This window comes from Pseudorca crassidens, chromosome X (genome assembly GCF_039906515.1).
Source record: "Pseudorca crassidens isolate mPseCra1 chromosome X, mPseCra1.hap1, whole genome shotgun sequence".
In the NCBI taxonomy this organism is placed as follows: domain Eukaryota; kingdom Metazoa; phylum Chordata; class Mammalia; order Artiodactyla; family Delphinidae; genus Pseudorca; species Pseudorca crassidens.
The window spans coordinates 72214877-72237955 of NC_090317.1; the positions used below are offsets into that span (position 1 = coordinate 72214877).

The following is a 23079-nucleotide window of genomic DNA, read 5'->3' on the forward strand; positions in this document are numbered from 1 at the left end:
TTTTGGAGTGATGAAAACATTGTAAAATTGATTGTGGTTGTACAACTCTGAGTACACTAAAAAAAAAAAAAACCCTGAATTTTACACTTTGAATGGGCAAATTGTATGGGGTGTGTATTGTATCTAATTAAAGCTGTAAAAAATGTACTTCTTCCATGGAGCTTTCCCTTTCTACTACAGTCCACATTAATCACTCCATTCTCTCAACTCCTACAGCTTTTCAAAACTGTACTGCACAATTTAGCACTCAGTTAAACTACCTGATAATGTTTATTATTATCTCATGTAGAGCCTTGACTTGTCAGTCTGACTACAATTTTCCTGAGAGGAATGAATGAGTCTTCTGTTTCTCAGATACCTCTAAACCACCTAACATATAACTGGGCACATAGTAAGTACTCAGTAAATACTTGGTGGTTGTGAAGAATTGATTACATGTGTTTTTTTCACACATGTGTGTTGCACACACACGGAAGTTGGAGGGAACGAATACAATCTTAGATAGTGAGGTGAGAGAACGACACTATGTGAAACTGCAGAATACAAGATTTATTTAAGGGAAAAAAACAGAATGGTTGGGACACTTTTGTTCTCCCCTCCTTCTGCCTCCTGCTGCTCAATGACACCACATGGCCAACCATATCCTGGTCTCTGAGATCCTAAGGGAGTCACTGAGGTCCTATCTAGACACTTGACTGTCTGGTGTCACTACTCCCCCATCACTTCCTCCTCTTCCTCCTCCTCTGTCCAGCTCAGGTCATCATCTGAATCCTCAGATTCTTCCTCATCCATCTCTAACCCAACCCCTGCCTTAGCCTTCTCAGCCAGTGCATCGGGGTGCTCCAGCTGGGCCCAGGATCCTGGGTCAGCCTTGACCAGGGAGATTTCAACCCGAGATGGCATCAAGGAGACAGAGCTCTGCTCCACGTTTATGACCTGAGGAGGAGGGAAAGATAGTGGAACACAGAAGAGAAAATGAGGAAATCAAAGGGATTGGAGTCAGGGTAGGATGGTGATGAATGACAGGGAGAAAAATAAAAAATGCAAGGTGGGGAAAAATATAGGGAAGAAATAAGTAAGGGAGAGAGAGAAAGAGGAAAGAAAGGGGAGTTGGGGGGGGAGAGGGAGAAAAAGAGGGAGGAAGAGGGAGAGAGAGAGAATATCAAAGCAAATGAAGAGAAAACCTCCACTTTCCCACTACAACTCCTTCCCTCAAGACACCCTCTATTCATTCCAGCCTGGCCCTTCTTTTTACCCCATCTGCCTCCCCCTCCTGTGCCCCCTTATCTTCACTTACCCCCCAGAGCTTCATCTGTGCTCGGAACACACGGTTACCATCAAAGACAATGTGGACATGAAGCTGAGAGAAAAGAATTACAGGGGTAGTAACAATCCCAGAAGGTCAGAACAAGTAATTACGACAGAGAAGCAGGCCAGTGGTGTAACCCCTACATCCACGGGTCAGCCAGATAACCCTGACCTAACAGCTCTACCTTCCTCTCAGAGGACTATGGAGCCTACATGTTTACTGCCTACGACGACTCTGCCTGTAAGATTATAATATCACCCAATTCACTGGCTTCCCATCCAGCATCAGACGTTCCTCACCTCAGTTTGACTGGCCTTCACCCAGTTGAACGCAGGAAGTGGAATCTGGCCGTATACAGTCACCACTACTAAGGAATCTGTCTGGTGCCAATCATGACGGCAAGACGCTGGCAGCTAAAAAGAAGACGTGAAAAGTGGGTGGTAAGAATGAACTCTTAACCCAAGGGGCGTTCTCATGGTATATGTGGAGAAGAGACAGAGAGTGTCAGAAAGATTAACATTACCTCATATTGCAAAACCACTGGGCTGGTAAAGGATAAGGAGCAGAATCTTATTTGGTCCATGCAAAAGGGAGAAGATACAGAGCTTGGCCATGAGGTACAGGGAGAAGAAATTATTTTGGAATTGGGTTCTAATCAAGAGTTCAGGAAAGTCGGGACTTACCTGCTTCCCCCAGTCATGTCTACCAACTCTGCACCCTGGCTGTGCCAGGAATGCCCCAAAATCCAGGGTCTGGATACCACAACAACTCCAAGATTTCATCCTGAGGTAGGAATAGAATTCAACTGACTCTCCTTTCCCGTCCCCACAAGCCCCCACTTCCATCTTAAGGTCAACATTGGGAGAAACCTGTCTCACAGCCCACCCAGTCCCCTCCATCACCCCTCATGGAATCGAGGTGCTCCTGGGTGGTAGGTACATGGAGTAGCATCACTCTCCGGGCCTTGGTAAACCTAAGACAGATAAAGGAGAATCAGGAAAAGAATTGGATCATTTAAAAATGTACCCTATGCAGCCTCATATCTATACCCAGTTATCCCTCAGGCATGGCATCTCTCAACCACATGCTTGAGTCCTCCACAAACTCTCACTCACAGCATCACATCCTGGGTTCTGGCAGCTGGCACCAGTCTGGATCAGACTACTGTCAAGTCCTGGGCAAAGGAAACAGAGTCAGGAACCCTATTCATTTCCTCCACCCAATTGCCACTTTCACTAAATTCCTGCCTGTGAAGCCTGTCCTACTAAAGACCCACTTACCTGCTCCAGGTTCTTGGTCTAATTCCTTCTGTTCCAGTGCCATTCCCAGGGCTTGGGATATATTTAGCGGAAGCAGCTTTGGAGGCAACTCTGACCTAGGGAGTATGGGTGGGGTGATTTAGTCCTGACCCACTAACCGTGATCAACAGCGCCAACCTTCCCACCACTGGTAATGGAATCGAAGAAGTCTGGTGAAAGTGGAGCAGGGTTAGAGAAGATGGGTAGCAACCCCATTGCCAATTTTCTTCTCTGTGGACATGCCAAATCCTTGAACCCTGGGGAATTCTCCAGGGCTCCTCTTGCCCATCTATTCAGTTGCTCTAAATCCAACCATATTTCTCTGCAGAACTGCATCATTCCCTCTTCTTCTTCATCTAATTAGTTATAGACCTAATATGACTTTCTTCTGTTGCTCATACTATTTCCACAAAATTAACTTATTCTTCTCTGCAGTCTCCTGGCTGCCAATACTACTACATCCTTTTCTTGATGCAAACCTTATTTTAAAGCTCTTTTCCAAAAGAAAAAAAAAGTCATTCTCAACAATCCCCCTTGTATTATAACTAAGTATGTATTCACGAGAGGCTATCTACTCTATTGATTCAAAATACCTATCCCAGGACTTCCCTGGCGGTCCAGTGGTTAACTGTGCTTCCACTGCATGGGCACGGGTTCAATCCCTGGTCAGGGAACTAAGATCCCACATGCCAGACGGAGCGGCCAAAAAAACAAAACAAAAAAACCCCACAGAATACCTATCCCATCACCCCGTACCACTTTAGCACAAAGGACATTATTTCCGGACACAAATTTCACCTAAGGCACCAAAGATACACCAAGCCTTGACCCTTGGGTCTCCTGACACCTCTAGTGACTAGTCCCCAAACCTCAATGACCCATTAATCACCCCTAGTAAGCTCCGTTAATGTAGGAAAAACCCAGGGACCTCCTCCTCTTTACTTGGGCCTCTCTCGGCGCAAAGTCTCTGCTGACTTTGGAATCGTATTCGGAGGTTTTTGCTCCTGAAGTGAACTGCTTGTGGCAGGGCCCTCAGGTTGAGGGGTCTCAGGGAGCTTCTCAGCACAGTGTGGTCCCACAGTACAGCCCTAGTACAGATAAGGAGAGAGGATTAGGGATAGAATCCTTCTGTTAGGGGCAGAATCCCAGGAAGTAAAGAATTTACCTTGATGTTTAAGAACTCAGAGAAATCTACAGTTCGCTTCCGGCAGCAGGACCAACCCTGATAACAAGAGATCCAGCTCAGCTTAGATTTCTGGCTATATTTCTTTTGCGAAATGCTCTTGCTATCCCCCCTTGCCTATTCCTCACCTTAAGTGCATCATGGAAGATTGGGACCCCAGGGTGATGGCAACAGGAATCTGTGGATACCGGTAGAAGGATCAAGGAAGGAAAGATACTATACCAAACATCACTTCTTACCTTTTTTCCAGGTTTATATGCTTACAGTCTTTCCATATGATGTAAAAAAAATCAGTAAAGACTGAAAATCACTCAGACCAATTAACTATGGCAGGTACACTAAATTTTTCTTTTCTTTCTTCCTTTAACAGAGTGCCCACAGCTGACAACTCCCCCAGCACTCACAGAGCTCCTGGCAAGGTCAGGATTACTCACCAGGAAGGTTGGTTTGGGGGTCAAAGTGCTGCCCACAGCCTTTGTTACGGCAGAGTAGAGACATGGAGGCGTTGGTAGAATTATTGAAAGGGTGTTTCAAGGAGTCTGGCTGCCGAGTGGGGAACACCTCTTAGTCTGGAGGCTTTTAGCTGCCTGGAAGGGCCAGCTGTTTCTATCTTTAGTTCAGGAGGCGTACACCTCCTAACATGGGCAAGGGAACTTCAATTGGTCTGCCCAGCCAATAGGAAAGAGCTCAGGAACATTTTAGCTCTGAGGCTCAAGAAAAAAGGATCAAGCAGAGTAGGGCTTGGAACTTGGGTGAGGTCAGCTAACCACTGCTGAGACGGTTTTAGATTTACCATGCCAATTCCAAGCCTCTGACATACCAGCAGCTGCTCAGAAATGAATACCAATTTTGAGCCCCCTCCCAGCTTGAAGGTATCCCAATTCCTCCAGCCCATTTTCTCCCTTTCAGAGCAGCAGCTCTCCTCCCATCCTCATTACTTCTGTGTACCACCAATAGCCCCGGATCTTTGTCAACCACTTCAGTCATAGCATGCATCCAACCTCCCCATGTTTGCCTGGATAGATGATTAATACTTTAAGCAAAAGGTCATAAAGGATTATTCTTATAGCCTTGTGCTCATCTGAGACAGAACTCCCCTCCCTCCTTGCCCCTTCAAAAACAGCACAGAAAATTAAAAGGCTTAAAATGTATTTTAATAAGTTGATGTTGCATTACTTCATTTCTCAGAAAAACTCCAAAGGTATCAGGGACAAATCAATCATGGTACACCAATAAAAAATGCACAGCATAACTACCTAAGATAGGCAAAGCTAAGAGCTACTGTCTGACCTTCAGCATACAGCAACCCTATTCTCAAGATTGTACTAGGCCTATCAAGAAAAGCTGTGAACAGCAATATCATAGACACAAAAGGGCCATTTCTGAGTTGTCCTTACCCAAGAAAAAGATGGAGGCAAGTTTAACACAACAGTTTTTTTTAAAGATATACTAAATGAAAATCTCTAAGAGAAAATGTCTTCCTTAGGACACAAAGGCATAATATATGGGATATAACAGAACCGTATGTATGTTGCCTGTGACCTCTGTGGACATCTGCCTGAATTCCCACCTGGGAGTGAATGGAGCAATGGGGCCAAGGTCATTGGGGGATGTTTGGTTTTTGTGGTATATGTGGCAGTGTCTCTGGGATGGGGGGTGTAAGGACAAGAAAGCAAATAGAACAGGGTGGACAAAGAGTGGAATGATTAAGATTAATGGCCCTAACTGGATCCATTTTGTCATGGCTCCCCGCCCCTCAGGCTCTCAACAATCACATGAGACTTTAGGAATGCACCACACAGAACTGGTTAGTTAAAGGATATACCACACAGAACTGATTTGTTAAATATCGCCCCTCCCTTACCCTCTGCCTCCAGCATACTCCCTAGAGTACTACAGGCAGGGAAGACCTAACTATCGGGAGGAATCCCTAACACTTTTCCAGGGTAGAATTCACCTAGTACACTTTTCCAGGGTAGAATTCATCTAGTCCAAAAAGGGTCCTTCTTTTAAGGGTTTTGGGAAACTAGACACTGCAATTTTATTAGTATCGGCGACGTTTGTTTGGAGCAAATTCAGCTCCAGGAGCTGCACGGTTGAATGCAGGAGGGGTTCCACCAATTGCCCCAATTCCTTCCATTGTAGCAGCTTGGCCAAAGCGTTCAGTTGTTGGTGGGGTCTTAAAGAGAAAGAGAGCAATGTTATAATAGAACCTATGCCCTAGCTTCCCACCCATCTGTAGTCCCTCCCCGGAGGCCATTTCCACCCAACTATTCAAGGCTCCTGATGGTAGGGTTGACCAAGCCTGTTTAGAACTTTAGTGGCTATCCCTAAAAGGAAAGTAGCCTGAAATACAGTCCTACCCAACCATCCTACCTTTAACTTTTTATTCGTATTTCTACATGCTAAGCAATATTACATACTACATTCCTAGGCTGGATAAGTGCTAGCCAAGTCCTTTTTCCTGAACCAGGTATATGGACGAGGGCAGGCCATCACTCTTCAGCAACCTTAAGCCTATCTAATTGAAACATTTTGACAGTAGAACTAAAACCACCTCAGGATTGTATGAGCCATAAAGCTTTTGGACTCACATCTATTTTATGTGATAATGCCTAGCCTTCGTTGCCTTCCCTCCAAAGAAGAACCTGTTCACCCAGGGTAGCAACTAAACAGTCAATCAAGACTACCCAGTCAGACAGTTATTTGCTTAACTCCTGGGTAAAATATAGTCTGAGACTGGGTTTGCACAAGACTCCAAACAAAGATTTGAGGTAATATTTCATGGATAACAGTGATCCTAAAAACTGTTATCTGTAGCAAAATTGTGGCAGGCCCAGGGATCACGAAGGCAAAGTCTTTCCTCCTCCTATTACCATTTAGAGTTACTATAAGGCCCTGCAGTTTATTACCAATCCCAAGGTTCCATCTGGCATCATAGTGGCAGGTCCTGGAGGAGCTGGGGTACCAGCTGGCACAGGAGCAGGGGGCATAGCGCCTCTGTTGTTTATGCCCATAGCACCTAAAGCAGAGCAGTGTGATCAGTATAGGAGACAGAGATTGTCAGTCTTTTTCTATGCCAAAGGAAATAATTCAAGATCTCTGGGCTAAGACATGTTACCCTCCCACCAAAATGATGCTCCCAGAAATGTCAAGCCTCTTAAATTTGGACTAGGTAGGAGAAGCTACCTAGTTTACCAGAGACGAGACAAAAAAGGAAATCAGAGCCATTAACCCCTTAAGTCCTTACCTCCCATAGCCATCTGGCCCATTCGTATCTCCTGCTCTCTCTGAAAAACAAAAAATACTCAAGACAGTCCACGACAGCACTGCATTCATTCTACCACAATCCACTGAGGCCCACATACTAAGGGAAGTAGACAGTGATAACACATCCTAAGTGCACTGAGACCAAGCTGAGGAAGAACATCAACAACAGCTCCTTGAACTCATTACAGCTGTACAATGAATTCAAGATTAGAGCTACTAGGACACAAGTCAGAGTTTCCTATTAGGAACAGAAGGAAAGATGAAAGAAAAGGAGAGACATCGCCGATTTCTTCTAGGGCTCCAACCTGTACAGCTGCCAAGGACATCAGAAGACCAGTCAAGGCTGCTACAGGACTGGGTCTATCTGATCCTGCAGTCACTGAGTTTAAACAGCATACAATGGCCTCCCAGCTTTTCATCCTAAATTGCCTGTGAGGCAAGAGCTCCTCTTCAAACCTTACCTTTCCTTCCTATGAATGCTTCTTTCTATAAGGAGTGTCATAGAATGGAAAAATTGGTCATAGCCTAGTGTGTTTTTAATAGTCCTAATGGACAATTCATGATGAGTTTTTCATATCATGGGCACATGGGAGATAATACCGCATCAGGGAATGTTCCCTTGAATCCTTCCTGCTGTCGTCGCATCATTTCTTCTTGTTGCCGCCGCATCTCTTCCTCACGGCGCCTGCGCTCCTCTTCCTGCCTACAGAGAAGTCACCAAGATATTTAAGCAGAGGCATTCCAAAACTCGAACAGATTATCTTAATAGGGGACTCAGCCAAGGAGATCAAGAGCCTACTGAAAACTATCATAGCTCTCCAGGAAACTCACTGTTAAATGTGCCCAGCCCTAAAACAACCCAGATGTGTCCTTCAGGGAAAAAAGTTCTTTCCCAAAGGAGCCAGTCTCATAAGACCAGCACTCAGCTGCTTTCCTCTTTAGCGCAGTCCCAGGAATTCCTAGAACCATGGGTACCTGAAACATCTCCCATCTAAAGGGAGAACTTGAGAAGCAGCCAGGAAATATTTGCCAACATATTTACAAACGCATGAGGTAGCATGGTGGTAGGAAACAGGAGAGAGACATTACATTTTAAAGTTGTCAGATAAAAAGGGTTGGAGAAAAGAGTTACCTGAGCTCCAGCTGCTTTCGTTTTTGCACTTCTTGGTTGTGCAGCTCTTCCATCCTCCTAAGTTCTTCTTGACGCCTCATCAAATCTGTGAAAACAACAGACTGACTGAGCGTATTCTTCATGATCCTCATATAGGCCCAGTAATTTTCCATAAAGATAGATCCAGAAAGCAAAGGGGATATTTAATCCCTGAGTGGCCATCCGAGGTATCCAGATTCCAAAAATGAAGTCAAACCTATTATTTCCTTCTCCACAGAATCCAGTATCCTCTGCCACATCTCCAAGCTCATTTGCCTACCAAGATCAACAAAATATTTCAGAGAATAAAAGTTGAAGTTTAGGCCTTTCTCTACTGATTGATAAAGAAACTCCTGAAAAAAGTTACTCTGTCCTTCTTCTAGTTATAAGACTTACAGGCCGATACTCACCCTGCCTCATTAGCATGACCTGGTGCTCATGGCGAGCAGCCTCCATCTCCATCTCCAGCTTCTCACGAGCTTCCTTAATGTTTCGGTCCACTTGGTCCTGCTGCTGCTTCTCCATCTCAATAAGTGCCTTCCAGCGCATGGCATACTCATACTCAAAGGAGCCAGGCTGTGCAAATCTGGGTGGCTGCTCTCGCTCCCTATACACAAGGTTCCTAGGTTACTAAAACTTTTGTCCAAGATTTTCCCAACAAAACACTACATTCCTCCTGAGGGCCAAGACGATGGCTGCCAGTGAACACATACAGCAAAGATGTGCCTCTTTTACACATCTCTTTACAAGCTTCCTTAAGAACAGGCAAATACCTAACAGGGAATCTATCAGGACCACATACTTGTGAAATTGCTGGTTCTTTATAACCAGCTTCTCTGGGAGTCCCTCTTCATCATCTAACTGGTCCATGGGCTCCACAGTCACAGGTCGAGGAAATCTGGGAGAGAAACGCTCAGTGTTAATCAAATTATACCGGCACAGTGAACTAGTTAGGGGTCAGGACTGGACAATTAAACATACTTCTGAAGGGGTTTTTATACCCAGTCCTAAGTAACCACGCCCTTTTAATGGCATCATGTGGAATCTGGGGTTGACAGGATAGAGTCAGGTTTCAGATCTCTGAATACAGTCTTTAAGTAGGTGGAGGACTTAAGTGCAGCCTTTATTTATTTATTTTTAAATTTTATTTATTTTTTTGGCTGCATTGGGTCTTTGCTGCTGCGCATAGGCTTTCTCTAGTTGCTGTAAGCAGGGGCTACTCTTCGTTGTGGTGTGGGGGCTTCTCATCATGGTGGCTTCTCTTGTTGAAGAGCACTGGCTCTAGGCACACGGGCTTCAGTCGTTGTGGTGTGTGGGCTCAGTATTGTGGCGCATGGGCTTAGTTGCTCCATGGCACGTGGGATCTTCCCGGACCAGGGATCAAATCCATGTCCCCTGCATTGCCAGGCAGATTCTTAACCACTGGGCCATCAGGGACGTTCCAAGTGCAGCCTTTATATATGGTATCTACAGAACTCAAGGTAACGACTTGGGGTAAATACTAAGAGAGATGCTACATGCACAAAACAACTTTTTAGAGTTCTAAAACTTCACCATAAGGGGAGACTTAACACTGATTAAATGACAACCTACTGAAAGACTGCAAAGGTTTATTTTTAAATCCTCATACCATTTCCATTAATTTAAGAGTACACTGAAAACTCTACTAGAGCTGAATTATATCAAAAGTCTTTAAATGAACACAGGAACATGGTTCTTAGAGGCTAGCTCCCCAGACCACAGAAGGAAGTAGCATTTAAGGTATGTTTCTGAAAATGACCCCTCACTCACGTGGTTAGCAGGAAGGAGCCTTCACTGCATCTGTCCAGAGCTTTCCGAGCCGCTGGCTTCCCTGAGAATTCAACAATGCCTTTTCCTGAGGGCCTTCCTCGATCATCCACAATGACTACAGCCCTCTCCACCTGGCCGAACACAGAAAAGGCTTCCTCCAGCAGTTCATTGGACACATACTGAGGAAGGTTTCGGACTGTAAGGGATGCACTATGGCAGGCAAAGCGCACACGCAGCTGCTTTCCACGGAGAGGCATGTTGTCCAGTTCCACTTTGGCAATCTCTGCTAGGGTTCGTGTTTCCTAGGAAGCAGAGGAAAGTCAGAATAACTCAGTTGGACAAAGATCACGTACACAGCCATCAAGAGCCTCAAGAAGAATAGCTCAATGTCTCCAAAAAAACCCAAAAAACCCTTGGCAACAAGCATACAAAGAAACATGGATAGAACTGGAAGAATGGAGTCAGGTGTTTCAGATAACTCTTTGGTTAGCCTAATTTCTCTGATGGCCTTGCAATATATCAACTGGAAATTCTAGAGTTAATACCACTTACATGGTCACTGGTATCATAGGCTATTCCCTGAAGTGTTAACAGATCATCTGGACAAGAATGACCATCATAAAGCCTACCCTTAAAATACAGCAGCCAGAATTATTTTAATTTTTGCTAGCTACATACAAGTTTAACCAGAATCACTATGCCCTACAAGAGGCCTCTTTAGAACCACAGACCTTGATGGGACCCTCCACATTACTGAAGAGGAAGCTGAGCCCTAGAAAAAATGACTTGCCTATATAGTTAGTGGTAGATCTGGAATGAAGACTAGTTCTGACCGTAACATCCAGTGATCTTGCTAGCACATTATGTCCCTTATTTATGGAGATAGATAATGCCCAGAAACGTTTCCCCCATGCACTTAAACAAATTTCCTAAATCAAATCAGATTTTTTTAAAAGATCTACACTTAAAATTTTTTAAAAAATAGATACAAATAAAACTGTTCCCTCAAGGTTTTGACGAATCTTAAGTGAGATAACATATGTGTAAGGGCTTTGGAAATAAATTATATAAACCTTGATCATTACTAAAATAAAAACCTTTTTTCATTTTTTTTTGGAAAAAAGTCTAATTTATTAAAATATTTGTGGGGAGCAGTAAATAGAAGGGTAGAGATAAAACAAAATTAACTATGAGTTGATAGTTACTGAAGCTGGGTAACGAGTACATGCAGGTTCATTATACTATTCACTCCACTTCTGTATGTTTGAAATTTCCGAATTAAAACAAAAAAAGTTCCAAAGGGCATACTTTATCCCCAGAGTCCTAGGCAAATAAACCTATGTTGTCCTTGAAACAAAACAAAAACCTATGAGGAAAAATTAAAATAAAATCTGCATTTTTGTCCTGTTCTGCCAACTGTAACTATAAGCTTTTAATATCATCTGAGAATTATGTCTACTGCCTAACTTTCCATATCCATCATTGCCCAGCTTCCCCACCTTTTAGAGCACACGCTCTAAAAGCCCACAGTTGCTCACCAAGCGGATAAAGCCAAAGCCCTTGTCCTTATGAATGAAGACTTCGCCTGCCTTCCCATATTTCTCAAATAGTTTCCTCATTTCCTCCTCAGTGATGTCAGGAGGAAGATTGCCCACAAAGAGCCGGCTACGCTGGGTGAAGGTCTTCTCTCCTGGTTTCCTAAAATTCTTCAGGTCAATAGTCAAGCCTTCATCTGAGAGAAGACACACAGTCACATTCTCAAAGAGTTACAACTGCCGCTAGATGGGCAATATAATTGCTGTAGAGAAGTCAAACACCATTTCCCAATGGAATCTATCCACTAACCACTTATCGGTAAATTGCACCTTAGAATGTGAAAGCAGTAGGCAGAGATCTGGGGAGACTTCTTAACAACTCTACTATGGGCCAGGAGCCACCCCAGACTAACTCAGAGACAGAAAGAGAAAATTAAGCAAGTCAAGGAGCCCTAGATCAGAAGAGATCAGATTTTTACATTTAAAACATAATTGTTCCATTTCCCAATCCCTCACTAATCTTCATAACCTTAACAGTTCCCATTCTTTCAGGCTTGGGGTAATGGAATGAAAAGAATGAGTTAGGAAAGAGTATTCTTTGTAGGAATCTCTGGAAATAAAAGAGGGTTGAGGTTGGTTGTAGTCTTAGAGGCACACAACAGGTGCTCAAAATTTGCTGAATGGATGGAAACATACCTTTAAAGACCTTTTACTCTGATTAAAAATGGGGTGGCACAGAGACTTCCCTGGTGGCACAGTGTACAGGACTCCAGGCTCCCAATGCAGGGGGCTCGGGTTTGATCCCTGGTCAGGGAACTAGATCCCACATGCATGCCAAGGCTGGGAGTTCGCATGCCACAACTGGGAAGCCTGCCTGCTGCAACTAAGACCCAGTGCAATCAAATAAATAAATAAATATTTTTTTAAAAAATGGGGTGGCACAGGCCCCAAGATAAAAATATAATACTTAATACCAGATTTCTTCTCCATTAAGTCTTAAAGACCTTTTCTATATTTTCTCTATGTACTAGTCATCTGATGCTTACCTCTAAGAACCAAGCTCTGAGGTAAAGCATGCAGCCATCTGTCTAGCAACAGAATGTGCCAATGCAGCAAAGCAACCTGTACTCAACTGCTATCCTACATGTCTGCTCCTTATTTCAGAGAATCAGCCTTTTTCTATCCTAAGTATTAAGAGGTAAATAGAGAAAAGAACAACAAAGGTGTGCTACAAAGGCCCATTACTTTATAATCCCAAGAATCTAATCTAAAAATCCAGAAACTATTCCCAAGAAGGGACCTATTTCTACCCCACTACCTAGCATGTACTCACTTTGGCTGCTGGCTTGTTGCCCATTTGCAGGTATTGGTGGAGGTGGTGGCTGCTGCTGTTGCTGCTGGTGGTGCTGCTGATGGTGATGCTGATGATGTTTCCTCGGAGTGTGGTTTTGTTTCTCCAAGTTAAAAGTTTTATTGCTCTGCATTTTTGCACCCTAAAAAGAAACGGTAGGTCAAATACATTCAGTGCTAAGAGCACAATCAGCCATCTTCCTGATGACTTGTATGTCATTAATCACCTTTGGTATTATTTTTAACAAGTATGGCAAAGGAGTACAATTCAAAAATCTAAAAACCACCAGCACTAGCAGTTATGTTGTACATAGAAACTAGACAAGTACTAGATAAGAACAGCTTGCACTAGAATGACTTGAGGAAACTTCCAGTTCAATAACTATATGGATTAATAGGAAACTACTTTCCCAAAAGAATCTACTCCCTAAAAATTGGCCTTATCATAATATTAAAGCACACTTTAAAACACAATGACTAAAACAGATTCTAGTTATCACAAGGACTAATAATAAGTCTTGTTCTTCTCTGGTACCTTGCAGTCCTAGCCTACAGTAGATACTGTGGAATGAACAGCAGGAAAAGTATGGGCTGTGGAGTTAGATATACTTAGATTTGAAGCATGGTCCTAATACTTACTTACTAGCCATGTACTACTTAGTAAATTACTTCTGCACCAGTTTCTTAAGCTGTTATAAAGGGAATAATAAAAATACCTACCTCTCAAAGTAGCTATAAAGATTAATGAGTATGTGAAAACACTAGTTCTGTACTGGCATATAGTAAACACTAGGTAAATACTGCTATTAATCACAATGGAAAAATAAACGACTACCAAAGCAATAAAAGCAGCAAATACAAAATTATACAATCATAAAATCTTAAATTCTGTCATTTAAAAATCAACATAAGGGAGTTCCCTCGTGGCCTAGTGGTTAGGATTCTGGGCTTTCACTACTGTGGCCTGAGTTAAATCCCTGGCTGGAGAACTGAGATCCCATAAGCCACACAGGTGTGGCCAAAAAAAAAAAAAAAAAAAAGCAGCATAAAATTAAATGAAAACTCCTGGTATAATCCAGACTGAATACAAAAGTTGATGGTTTTAAAATGGAAATTTCCTAATGGATCAGGTTAACAAAGTGAGGACCATCTTCCTCATCCAAAGGCAGTTCTCCAGTAAATTAAAGGGCAAAATCAATCCTGAATCTTTTCCCCTCAACACAGGACCCTCCAGTCAGATTTAACTGAAGGAAAGATGCAGAAAAGGACCTTTTCCCTGAATACTCTATTATTAACATGATTCCTTTATAAGAAATTATATTCCTCAGACAAAAAAAATGTGACAAAGGCTTAATAACTGTTGATTTTGGATTATGGGTATATAAGAATACTTCTATGTGTATAAAAACTTTCTAATACATTTTATATCATATCCCACCCAAACTGAAAACATCAATGCAATTAAGTTCTGTATCCAAAAGTTGTTTCATAAGACAATAGGTAACAAGAGCTATCAAGATGTTCCTATTCTTTTAACTCAGGAATTCTACTTCCAGTAATTTATCCTAAGAATATCATTTTAAAATTTAAAACTACATCCAAGAAATACTCACTGTTATGGGCTTTCTGGTAACAAAAATGATAAAAATGACTTAGGTACCCAAAATTAGGGGCAGTGTTTTTAATAAATTGTGGTACATCTATACAATGGAATGTTACACAGCATTAAAAATTATAAAGACCATGTAAACATGAAAAATGTTTGATGCTTTAAGAGGGGAAGTGTTTTTTTAAATGCATGAATGTAGATAAGAAACAGAAGGTGGGCAAAAATGAAATCTGTCCTGCTTGTAGATTGATAATTTTTTTACTAATTTTTTAAACTAATTCATTCAACAAATATTCACTGAATGCTTCCTATTTGCTAGGCACTATTCTAGGTGCTTGGGATGCCTCAATGAACAAAGCAGATTCTTGCCTTCAGCAGTGATAGCCTTCCAGGGAGAGAAAACAATATATATAATAATTAAATTATTAAGAAGTACTTAAGAAGAGGTTAAGTGTAGGGGAAAATAAAGAAAAGGGGGTGGAGGGGGGGAAAAAATGGACAGGGAGTGGAAGGGGGAAGATTGCAATTTTAAATAGACCTGTGAGGTTAGCCTCACTAGAAACCTGACATTCAAGCCAAGACTTGAATTCTCATTTGTATCATTTCATTAATCTTTTGTTTCTCATTAATAAGGTACAAAATACATCTTTAACATAGAAAACGTAGAAATAAAAATAAAGAAAACCCCGAAGACCCACCACTACAAAAGTCACTGTTAACATTTTGGTATACCCTTTCAGTCACTGATTTATACATTTGTATGTATTCTAAATGGTATATTCCATGTCACTAAATCTTCTACATTTACTGTTGGCAGACAAAGTATTCAGCTGTCAACCAAGCCCCTATTGTGTTGGGACACTTGGGCTGTTTCTAACTTTTCACCATTATAAACAATGCTCACAGCTAAATCTTGGGGCACCTCCATGACTAAATATTCCTCCCACAATTTCCATTTTTGCTTATTTACCTTCAAAACATACACTATCATTTCAAAACTGTAATCATAAATGCATTGTTGTATATTCACCCTTTCCCCATTTCTATAGTGTCAACTTAATTATACTTGTTAATGGCTACATAAAGTCCAATTGGATGTACACTAATTTACTAAACTACTCCCTATGAGACATTTAGGCTGTTTTCAGCTTTTTCCTATTAAAATGCTGAAATAAATACCTTCTTGCTTATAGCTTTCTGTTGATTTCCTTAGGATAAATTCTTAAACATAGAATAATTAAATGCCTTTGTGACTCTTGCCACATAGTGTAACAACTTTAAGCACCATGAATAAGTGTACCAGTTTCACAGCAAATGGGATACCTTAAAAAATGTTTTTAAAAACAAGATATAAAAGTAGGAAATTAAAAATTTCCTACAAAATTTAAAGTCTACTCCAGCTACAGGTGAGGATAGGTAAGTGGGCGTTAGAACCAGATCTTTTCCTATTTGAATCCCATGAATCAAACACCTCCATTCCCCTGACCTCAAAGTGGCCTACAGCAGAAACTTGAATTATCCACAGCCATTTCTCCAACTAGTTCTTACCTCTGGCTAGAATACAAGGAGCCTCTTTGTTTTTTCCTCCAGCCTTTAATATAAGAGTCAGTGGCCCCAGCCTCAATACCCTGCATCCCATTCAGGAACCCACAATGTATATGTTAACAGAAATCCTTATAGCGATCCACTCAAAACTGAAATATTAAAAACTCTATATTTACATCCTAACCACACCTCACCACTCCATTTCAAAAAAAGCCATTTTAGAACTTAGTAGAAATGATCTTGAGCACTGGGATGTCCTAAACCATTTAGGATTACTTCAAGGGAGGTTAGTTTTGGTTTTAGAAAGTGTAGCCTGGTAGTTAAATGATAATACCAGATATTTACTGACCACTATATGTCAGGCACTGTGCTAAGTCCGTATTATCTCATTTAATGCTCATAACTATCATTCTTCTGAATAAGAAAACTGATGCACATCCAAGGTCACACAAAAATGTGATGGAGCATGGAGTAGAACTCAGGCCTGTTGAACTCTAAAGCTCATACTCATCCCTATGCTACAAACTGTGTAATCAAGCTCACCTTGATTTTAGAGTTCAGAATCCAAAAAACTTACTAAAATGTCACTTAACTTCTGAGCCTCAGTTTCCTCACCTGTAACATCTATCTCACAGGGCTGGTTATTTTGACTAAATGAGGTCACTTGTTCCTGCTGGCAACCACTACCCTTAATTCTACATATGGTGGGTGCTCCAGTTAGACAAATGTCATCAATTACATTCTTCCCCTGCTCTTCTGCATTCTAGCAAAAATATTTTTACAACCAAACTGCCTACCTTTGTGTTGAATAAATGTCTCCATACTGCCAATCTTTATAAATCTTTCCCTTCAGTTTTTTATTTCCCAAGCAGGCATTCAACGGTGAACACTAAATATTGTATAAATCACCTAAAACAGTGCCCACAAAGTAGCAAGTACTCAGTAAGTGTTGTCCCTATAATGTACTTCTGATGATGACCACCAATATAATTTGTAAGTATGTGCAGGTATCTTGGTAATAAATTCACTGCCCCCTAACCACTGGGCCTCTGAGAAAAGAACACAGCATAAAGATCATTAGTAAGGATTTCTGTCTACTTATCTGCCCTTAAGTCTAACCCTGATGGACTTTCTTGAGAGAAAACACATATTTATGTTAGAAAAACTGGTGCTATTTGCAACGCAACTGCACAAATGTTGTTCAGGTACAGACCAAACACTACATCACATATATCTGAAATCTAAATAAATGTCCCCTTAATCTTCAGGAAAAGGATCAACTTTTTTAGTGGAAACTGTGGGGGTAAATCTAGTAAAAATCTACCAGACAGAGATGGCTGCCTGGATGTGGACCAGCCTGAAAGCTGTAGGAGGCACTGGCATGGTAAGGTCCTTTCCTAAGAGTCTCTTAAGACCTTTAGTAATAAGAAGTCGGACAAAGAAACAATGTAAGTGCAACCAGCACCCTCCCATTACAGTTGCCAGACGTATCAAATAAAAACACACTACAGTTAAATTTGAATTTCAGGTGTTAAAAAATGAATGATTTTTAGTATAAGTCCCATGCAACGTATACTAAAAAATAATCTGTTGCCTACGTGAAATTCAAATCTAACGGGGTGTCCTGTATTTCATCTGGCAACTCTACCCCCTACACCTACCTCAACTTCCACCGAAGATAGCAAAGTGCCTCCCAGTCCTCTCTAACCTCGACTTCTCTGTTAAGAACACAAAGAAAAGCATCAACTTTCGACAATAATTTTTCCAAATGTAAAATACCCAATAGAAAATCCATAACATTCATTTTCATTTTAAAAAGTGATGTCATAGATGGGTCGAGTAGCTAGGCAACAAGACCAAAAAAAAAAAAAAAAAGCCTCCAGGAACCTGCCTAGGAAAGCGGCGAGGTCTGGACTAGCAGATGAACTTCCCAGCTAAGAGTTTCTACAAAAAAACATCGCTGGGAGGGGGGGCGCTTTCTCCTCCGGAATTAATGGCCTCAAGAGGTCGAGAGGAGGAGCACCCGACAAAGCGCCTCCTCCTGCAGCCGCGACTTCAGGGCTCTCGGATAATAGACCCCACACCCTCAGGCCCAGGTCGGCTCAAGGGCCGGGGAACTTACTGACAGGGCTCAGATTCCAAGATGTGTCGCACAAAGAAAAGAGGCGGGAAGGGAAACGGGAACCAGGTTAGAGCCGAAGGCGAGGCGAGGGGAGAGCGATGGGCCTCCGCGGGTGGGCTGAGGAGGCCGTGTGGCGGCGGGGACAAGGCCTTAAGAGGCCTCGGAACGAACGGCCCAACTCCCTCCAAACCCAGCCTCGCTCTCGCCTCTATCTTCACCGACTGTCGCGAAAAATCCTACTCCCCTCTCGAACAAGAACTAAGTCGTCCCCAAACTCACCCTCTACCGACTGTTTTCTCCTCAGAGTAAAGGCGACGCTACACGGCCTCTACCGTCCCGAGAAAAGAGCGCGCGACCGCCGGAAACCAGACGACGGAGCTCTGTGGCTCCCAAGGGCTACAAAGTGGCGTTCTCTATTGGTTTTCTTACCTGCCAATCAACGTTTATCTCCAGAGGCGGAATCGGTTTTCCACGATTTCTTCGATCTTATTGGCTACCGAATGCGAAAGACTTGAGTTCGTGTGAACGACAGTTGGGGACAAAGAGCGAGGCTTTGTACCGAGTGCGCATGCGCAAGTTGCGTCCGCTAGAGGCGGAAAAGGAGGGGGGAGGGGGATAAAGGGTTGGAAGGAGAGACATCAACGGACTGACTGAAAGACCGAAAGACCAAGTGATGGGAGGGGGAAAGGAGAGGGGAAAAAAGGGAGAGAGGAAAGTGGAAAGAGAGTGAAACAGAAGGGGAGAAAATGTGCGCGTAGGCGTGCTCTGAGAATTCCTGCACTGCGCCTGTACAAGAAGCTAGAGTAACAATGTCATTGTATTCAGTGTAGTAGATCTAGACTTTTCCTACTGAAAAAATGCCCCGCCATGTTTCTTTTTTCACACTTCCTCATTAGGGCTTGCACTCTGACACTCCTTACTTAATCTGATTTTCTAGTTGCTTCTCCTGCTGTCAGGTTTACTCCTAAAGCCCAGCAGAAATAGTCATCACTATGGCTATGGTTATAGAAAGGGATGGGGGAGGGGGGGTCGATACTTTAGTCTCTGTGTGATTACAAAGAACTGTAACCAGTACCCTCATTTCCATGGTAACCAGGGAACCCAGCAGTCCAAACATCACTATTCTCATGATTTACAGAGACTCAACAGGTGTCATCATTGCCATGGATACATTGTAGGCCTCCAGATCAGACTGATTCTATATTCCAAAGGATGCCAATTAGGTAATCACCTTCATTTTTCAGTAACGCCTAACTAGCCCTGTGGTTAATCAAGGGCTACAACACTCAAGTGATAGGTGTTTGTAGTTAATTCCCACTAATTAACTAATTCACACTCAAGGTTTCAGGGTGTTCCGACTGGCTCCACCTTATGTGGGGACACAGTGATCTAGAGCCTGTCTAGAACCTTCTGCAATGACAGAAATGTTCTATATCTTCTCTGTTCAATACAGTAGCTACCGGCCATATGTGGCCATTGAGGGCTTGAAATATGATGAGTGCAAGTGAGGAACTGAATTGTTAATTCCATTTCATTTTAATTAGCTAAAATTAAGTAGTCACATATGGCTAGTGGCTACCATATTGGACATATCTAGACCAATGGAATTGTTATTTTTGAGAATAAATAACACCTCTATTATGAAAAAAGAATTCCTCTATTCTGAAAAAGCCATTTTTTGCTTACAGAAAAAAAAAATCAAACAATACCCAAGAGTAAAAAGAGAAAAGTCTCTCCCTCTATTCATCCCAGTGATTACAATTATGACATTATTGCATTTCTATTTTCTATGTACTGTCCTGGTCAAAGGGAAAACTTCATACCTTTTTATACATGTAGGATTAAGCTATACATACTTTTCTGAGCCATGATTTTCTCACTTAAAATACTTTAGCTATCTTTCCATATAAATGCATAAAGATCTATGAGGACTTTTCATATCTAATATTTTAGAGACTCCAGCATGATGGTTTCTAGTATCTGTTAAGTGAAAAAATACATAGTTACAAAAAAGCTACTATGGGACTTCCCTGGTGGCACAGTGGTTAAGAATCTGCCTGCCAATGGAGGGGACACGGGTTTGTGCCCTGGTCCAGGAAGATCCCACATGCCGTGGAGCAACTAAGCCTGTATGCCACAACTACTGAGCCTGCATGCCACAACTACTGAAGCCCACACGCTACAACTACTGAAGCCTGCACGCATAGAGCCCATGCTCAGCAACAAGAGAAGCCACTGCAATGAGAAGCCTGCACACCACAACAAAGAGTAGACGCCGCTCGCCGCAACTAGAGAAAGCCCGCGTGCAGCAACGGAGACACAATGCAGCCATAAATAAATAAATAAATAAATAAAGCTACTATGGATTCAATACCATTTTAATGAACTTATACTTTGTTAATCACGACAGCTGTTTACACCATTGAAAAACTAAAATAACAAATGAAAAGAAAAATTGTTGTACTTTTGTGTAGCTCCTCAAGGCAATCACAACATAAGCAGAGAAATGTTAATGTAAACAAATAACTTCAATACTGTAGGCAAATAAAATAATAGTATCATATTAGAGGTAAAGGTAGCTCTGCTTGAGTGGATCAAGAATGCCTTCACAGAAAAGAGCACCTTTGAATTGGGTCTTAACTAAGAAGTTGAAGTCAGAGAGATCAGTGTGCAAAGGGTCAGAGACAGAATGACCTATGTTTTAGGTAATTTGTCATGGCTGAAGAGAAGTGGGGAGGCTGAGTGACAGGAAATTAGCCTAGAGAGATAGACATAGGCCAAACAATTAAGGGCCTGTGCCATGCTTAGAATTTTTTACTTTAATCTGTAGGTGATGGAGAGATATTGAAGGGTTTTGTAAAAATAATGGGTTTTTTTTCTGATTTTAAAAGTAATATATACTTATTGAAGGAAACATTCAAAAATACACAGAAGTATATTGGGCTTCCCTGGTGGCACAGTGGTTAAGAAAAAGAGAATAACTTCCGGGTTAAATTCCCTGAGAGCCTTGTCAACAAGGTGTTGAATTTTTTTTTAAACTAGTCCCTTATCAGCTCTGTAGATGTGGTCCATGAGTTTTGGTGGACGTGTTTTCATGCCTTCTTTTAAAAGCAAAATAAAGTTAGTCCCTTCTGGCCACTGTTAACTTCCACTGAGAGGCTATAAAAGTGCTAGCAACTACAGATACTTTTTTAATGTGCACTGACTGAAATCCCAAAGAATAGCAAGCCCTTATTTTATGAGGCTTTCACTGATGCTGGGTGTCCCCCCACCAAATGCACACTTTATGTTATGAACAAGATCCTTTGCGTGGTGTGGATTCATTGCTAATCTATGCTAGGAAAAAAAAGATACCACTGGAAAATGCATTGAGGAAGTCAGCTGAGAATAATATACTCATACTTATGGTTTTTCTTTTCATTACTACTCAGTATACTGAAGCATATTGTTCATGTTGAGGACGAGTAGATTGGTAAAGGGAATGAATTAAAAGACATTTATAGGTCTCATATTTTATCACTGGTAAATTACCTCTGTTTAAAATCATATGCTTTGTGGCAACCTTGAGGGGTGGGATAGGGAGGGTAGGAGGGAGACGCAAGAGGGAGGAGATATGGGGATATATGTATATGTATAGCCGATTCACTTTGTTATACAGCAGAAACTAACATACCATTATAAAGCAATTATACTCCAACAGAGATGTTAAAAAAAATCATACGATTTCATGAAACAGATTGCTTTTTTTTTTTTTTTTTTTGGCGGTACGCGGGCCTCTCACTGTTGTGGCCTCTCCTGTTGCGGAGCACAGGCTCTGGACACGCAGGCTCAGCGGCCATGGCTCACGGGCCTAGCCGCTCCGCGGCATGTGGGATCTTCCCGGACCAGGGCACCAATCCGTGTCCCCTGCATCAGCAGGCGGACTCTCAACCACTGTGCCACCAGGGAAGCCCCACAGATTGTTTTTTTTTGTCTCCTTTTTTTAGGTTTTATTTTTTTATTTTTAAAAATAAATTTATTTATTTATTTTTGGGTGCCTTGGGTCTTCGTTGCTGCCTGTCGATTTTCTCTAGTTGTGGCGAGCGGAGGCTACTCTTCGTTGAGGAGCAGGGGCTTCTCATTGCGGTGGCTTCTCTTGTTGTGGAGCACGGGCTCTAGGCGCACAGGCTTCAGTAGTTGTGGCACGTGGGCTCAGTAGTTGTGGCTCGCGGGCTCTAGAGCACAGGCACTGTAGTTGTGGCGCATGGGCTTAGTCGCTCCATGGCATGTGGGATCTTCCCGGACCAGGGATCGAATCCGTGTCCCCTGCATTGGCAGGCAGATTCTTAACCACTGTGCCACCAGGGAAGTCCTGCCTCTCTCTTATAACAACACTTGTCATTATATTTAGGGACCACCTGGAAAATCTCCCCATCTTAAGATCCTTAACCTGGGATTGCCCTGGTGGTCCACCAGTTAAGACTCCATGCTCAGTGCAGGGGACCCGAGTTCGATCCCTGGTCAGGGAAGTAGATCCTGCATGCCACAACTAAAGATCCCGCACGTGGCAATGAAGAGCCCACATGCCACAACTAAGACCCGGTGCGGCCAAAAGATAAATATTAAAATAAAAAGATCCTTAACTTAATCACATCTGCAAAGTCCTACTTTTTTTTGCCATATAAGGTAACATTCACAGGCTCTAGGAATTAGGACATGGATATCTTTTCTTTTTTTGGGGGGGGGCGAGTATTACTCAGCTTACCACAATCACCCTGGCAACAGTATGTAGAAAAGATTGGAGGAGATAAGCTAGAAGATAAGGACACCGGCTAGAATACAATCATAATAATTTCAGGTGAGGGACTTCTCTGGTGGTGCAGTGGTTAAGAATCAGCCTGCCAATGCAGGGGACATGGGTTCGAGCTGTGGTCCGGG

General features: G+C 42.3%; 2 protein-coding genes across 4 annotated transcripts; both read right to left on the reverse strand.

Moving 5' to 3' along the window:
• Positions 1 to 528: 528 nt before the first annotated feature.
• On the reverse strand, positions 529 to 4787 carry ITGB1BP2 (integrin subunit beta 1 binding protein 2). Its single transcript, XM_067723350.1, has 11 exons — positions 4225 to 4787; positions 3919 to 3968; positions 3773 to 3829; positions 3550 to 3695; positions 2590 to 2684; positions 2425 to 2483; positions 2212 to 2282; positions 1993 to 2092; positions 1609 to 1722; positions 1298 to 1360; positions 529 to 936 (listed from the first exon to the last, which is right to left on the reverse strand). Exons 1-11 carry the CDS (start codon positions 4286 to 4288, stop codon positions 709 to 711), a joined length of 1047 nt encoding a protein of 348 aa, XP_067579451.1. The 5' UTR covers positions 4289 to 4787; the 3' UTR covers positions 529 to 708.
• A 135-nt stretch (positions 4788 to 4922) lies between these two features.
• On the reverse strand, positions 4923 to 18715 carry NONO (non-POU domain containing octamer binding). 3 transcript variants are annotated; one of them, XM_067723346.1, is made up of 12 exons: positions 18442 to 18583; positions 17702 to 17758; positions 12870 to 13029; positions 11540 to 11733; positions 10002 to 10303; positions 9013 to 9108; positions 8621 to 8817; positions 8193 to 8277; positions 7661 to 7763; positions 7041 to 7080; positions 6703 to 6812; positions 4923 to 5969 (listed from the first exon to the last, which is right to left on the reverse strand). In XM_067723346.1, exons 3-12 carry the CDS (start codon positions 13018 to 13020, stop codon positions 5835 to 5837), a joined length of 1413 nt encoding a protein of 470 aa, XP_067579447.1. In that variant the 5' UTR covers positions 13021 to 13029; positions 17702 to 17758; positions 18442 to 18583; the 3' UTR covers positions 4923 to 5834. The 3 variants fall into 3 exon arrangements, with proteins under 3 accessions (XP_067579447.1, XP_067579449.1, XP_067579448.1); XM_067723348.1 differs by lacking the exons at positions 17702 to 17758; positions 18442 to 18583 and adding an exon at positions 18592 to 18715; XM_067723347.1 differs by lacking the exon at positions 17702 to 17758.
• Between the last annotated feature and the right edge of the window lie 4364 nt (positions 18716 to 23079).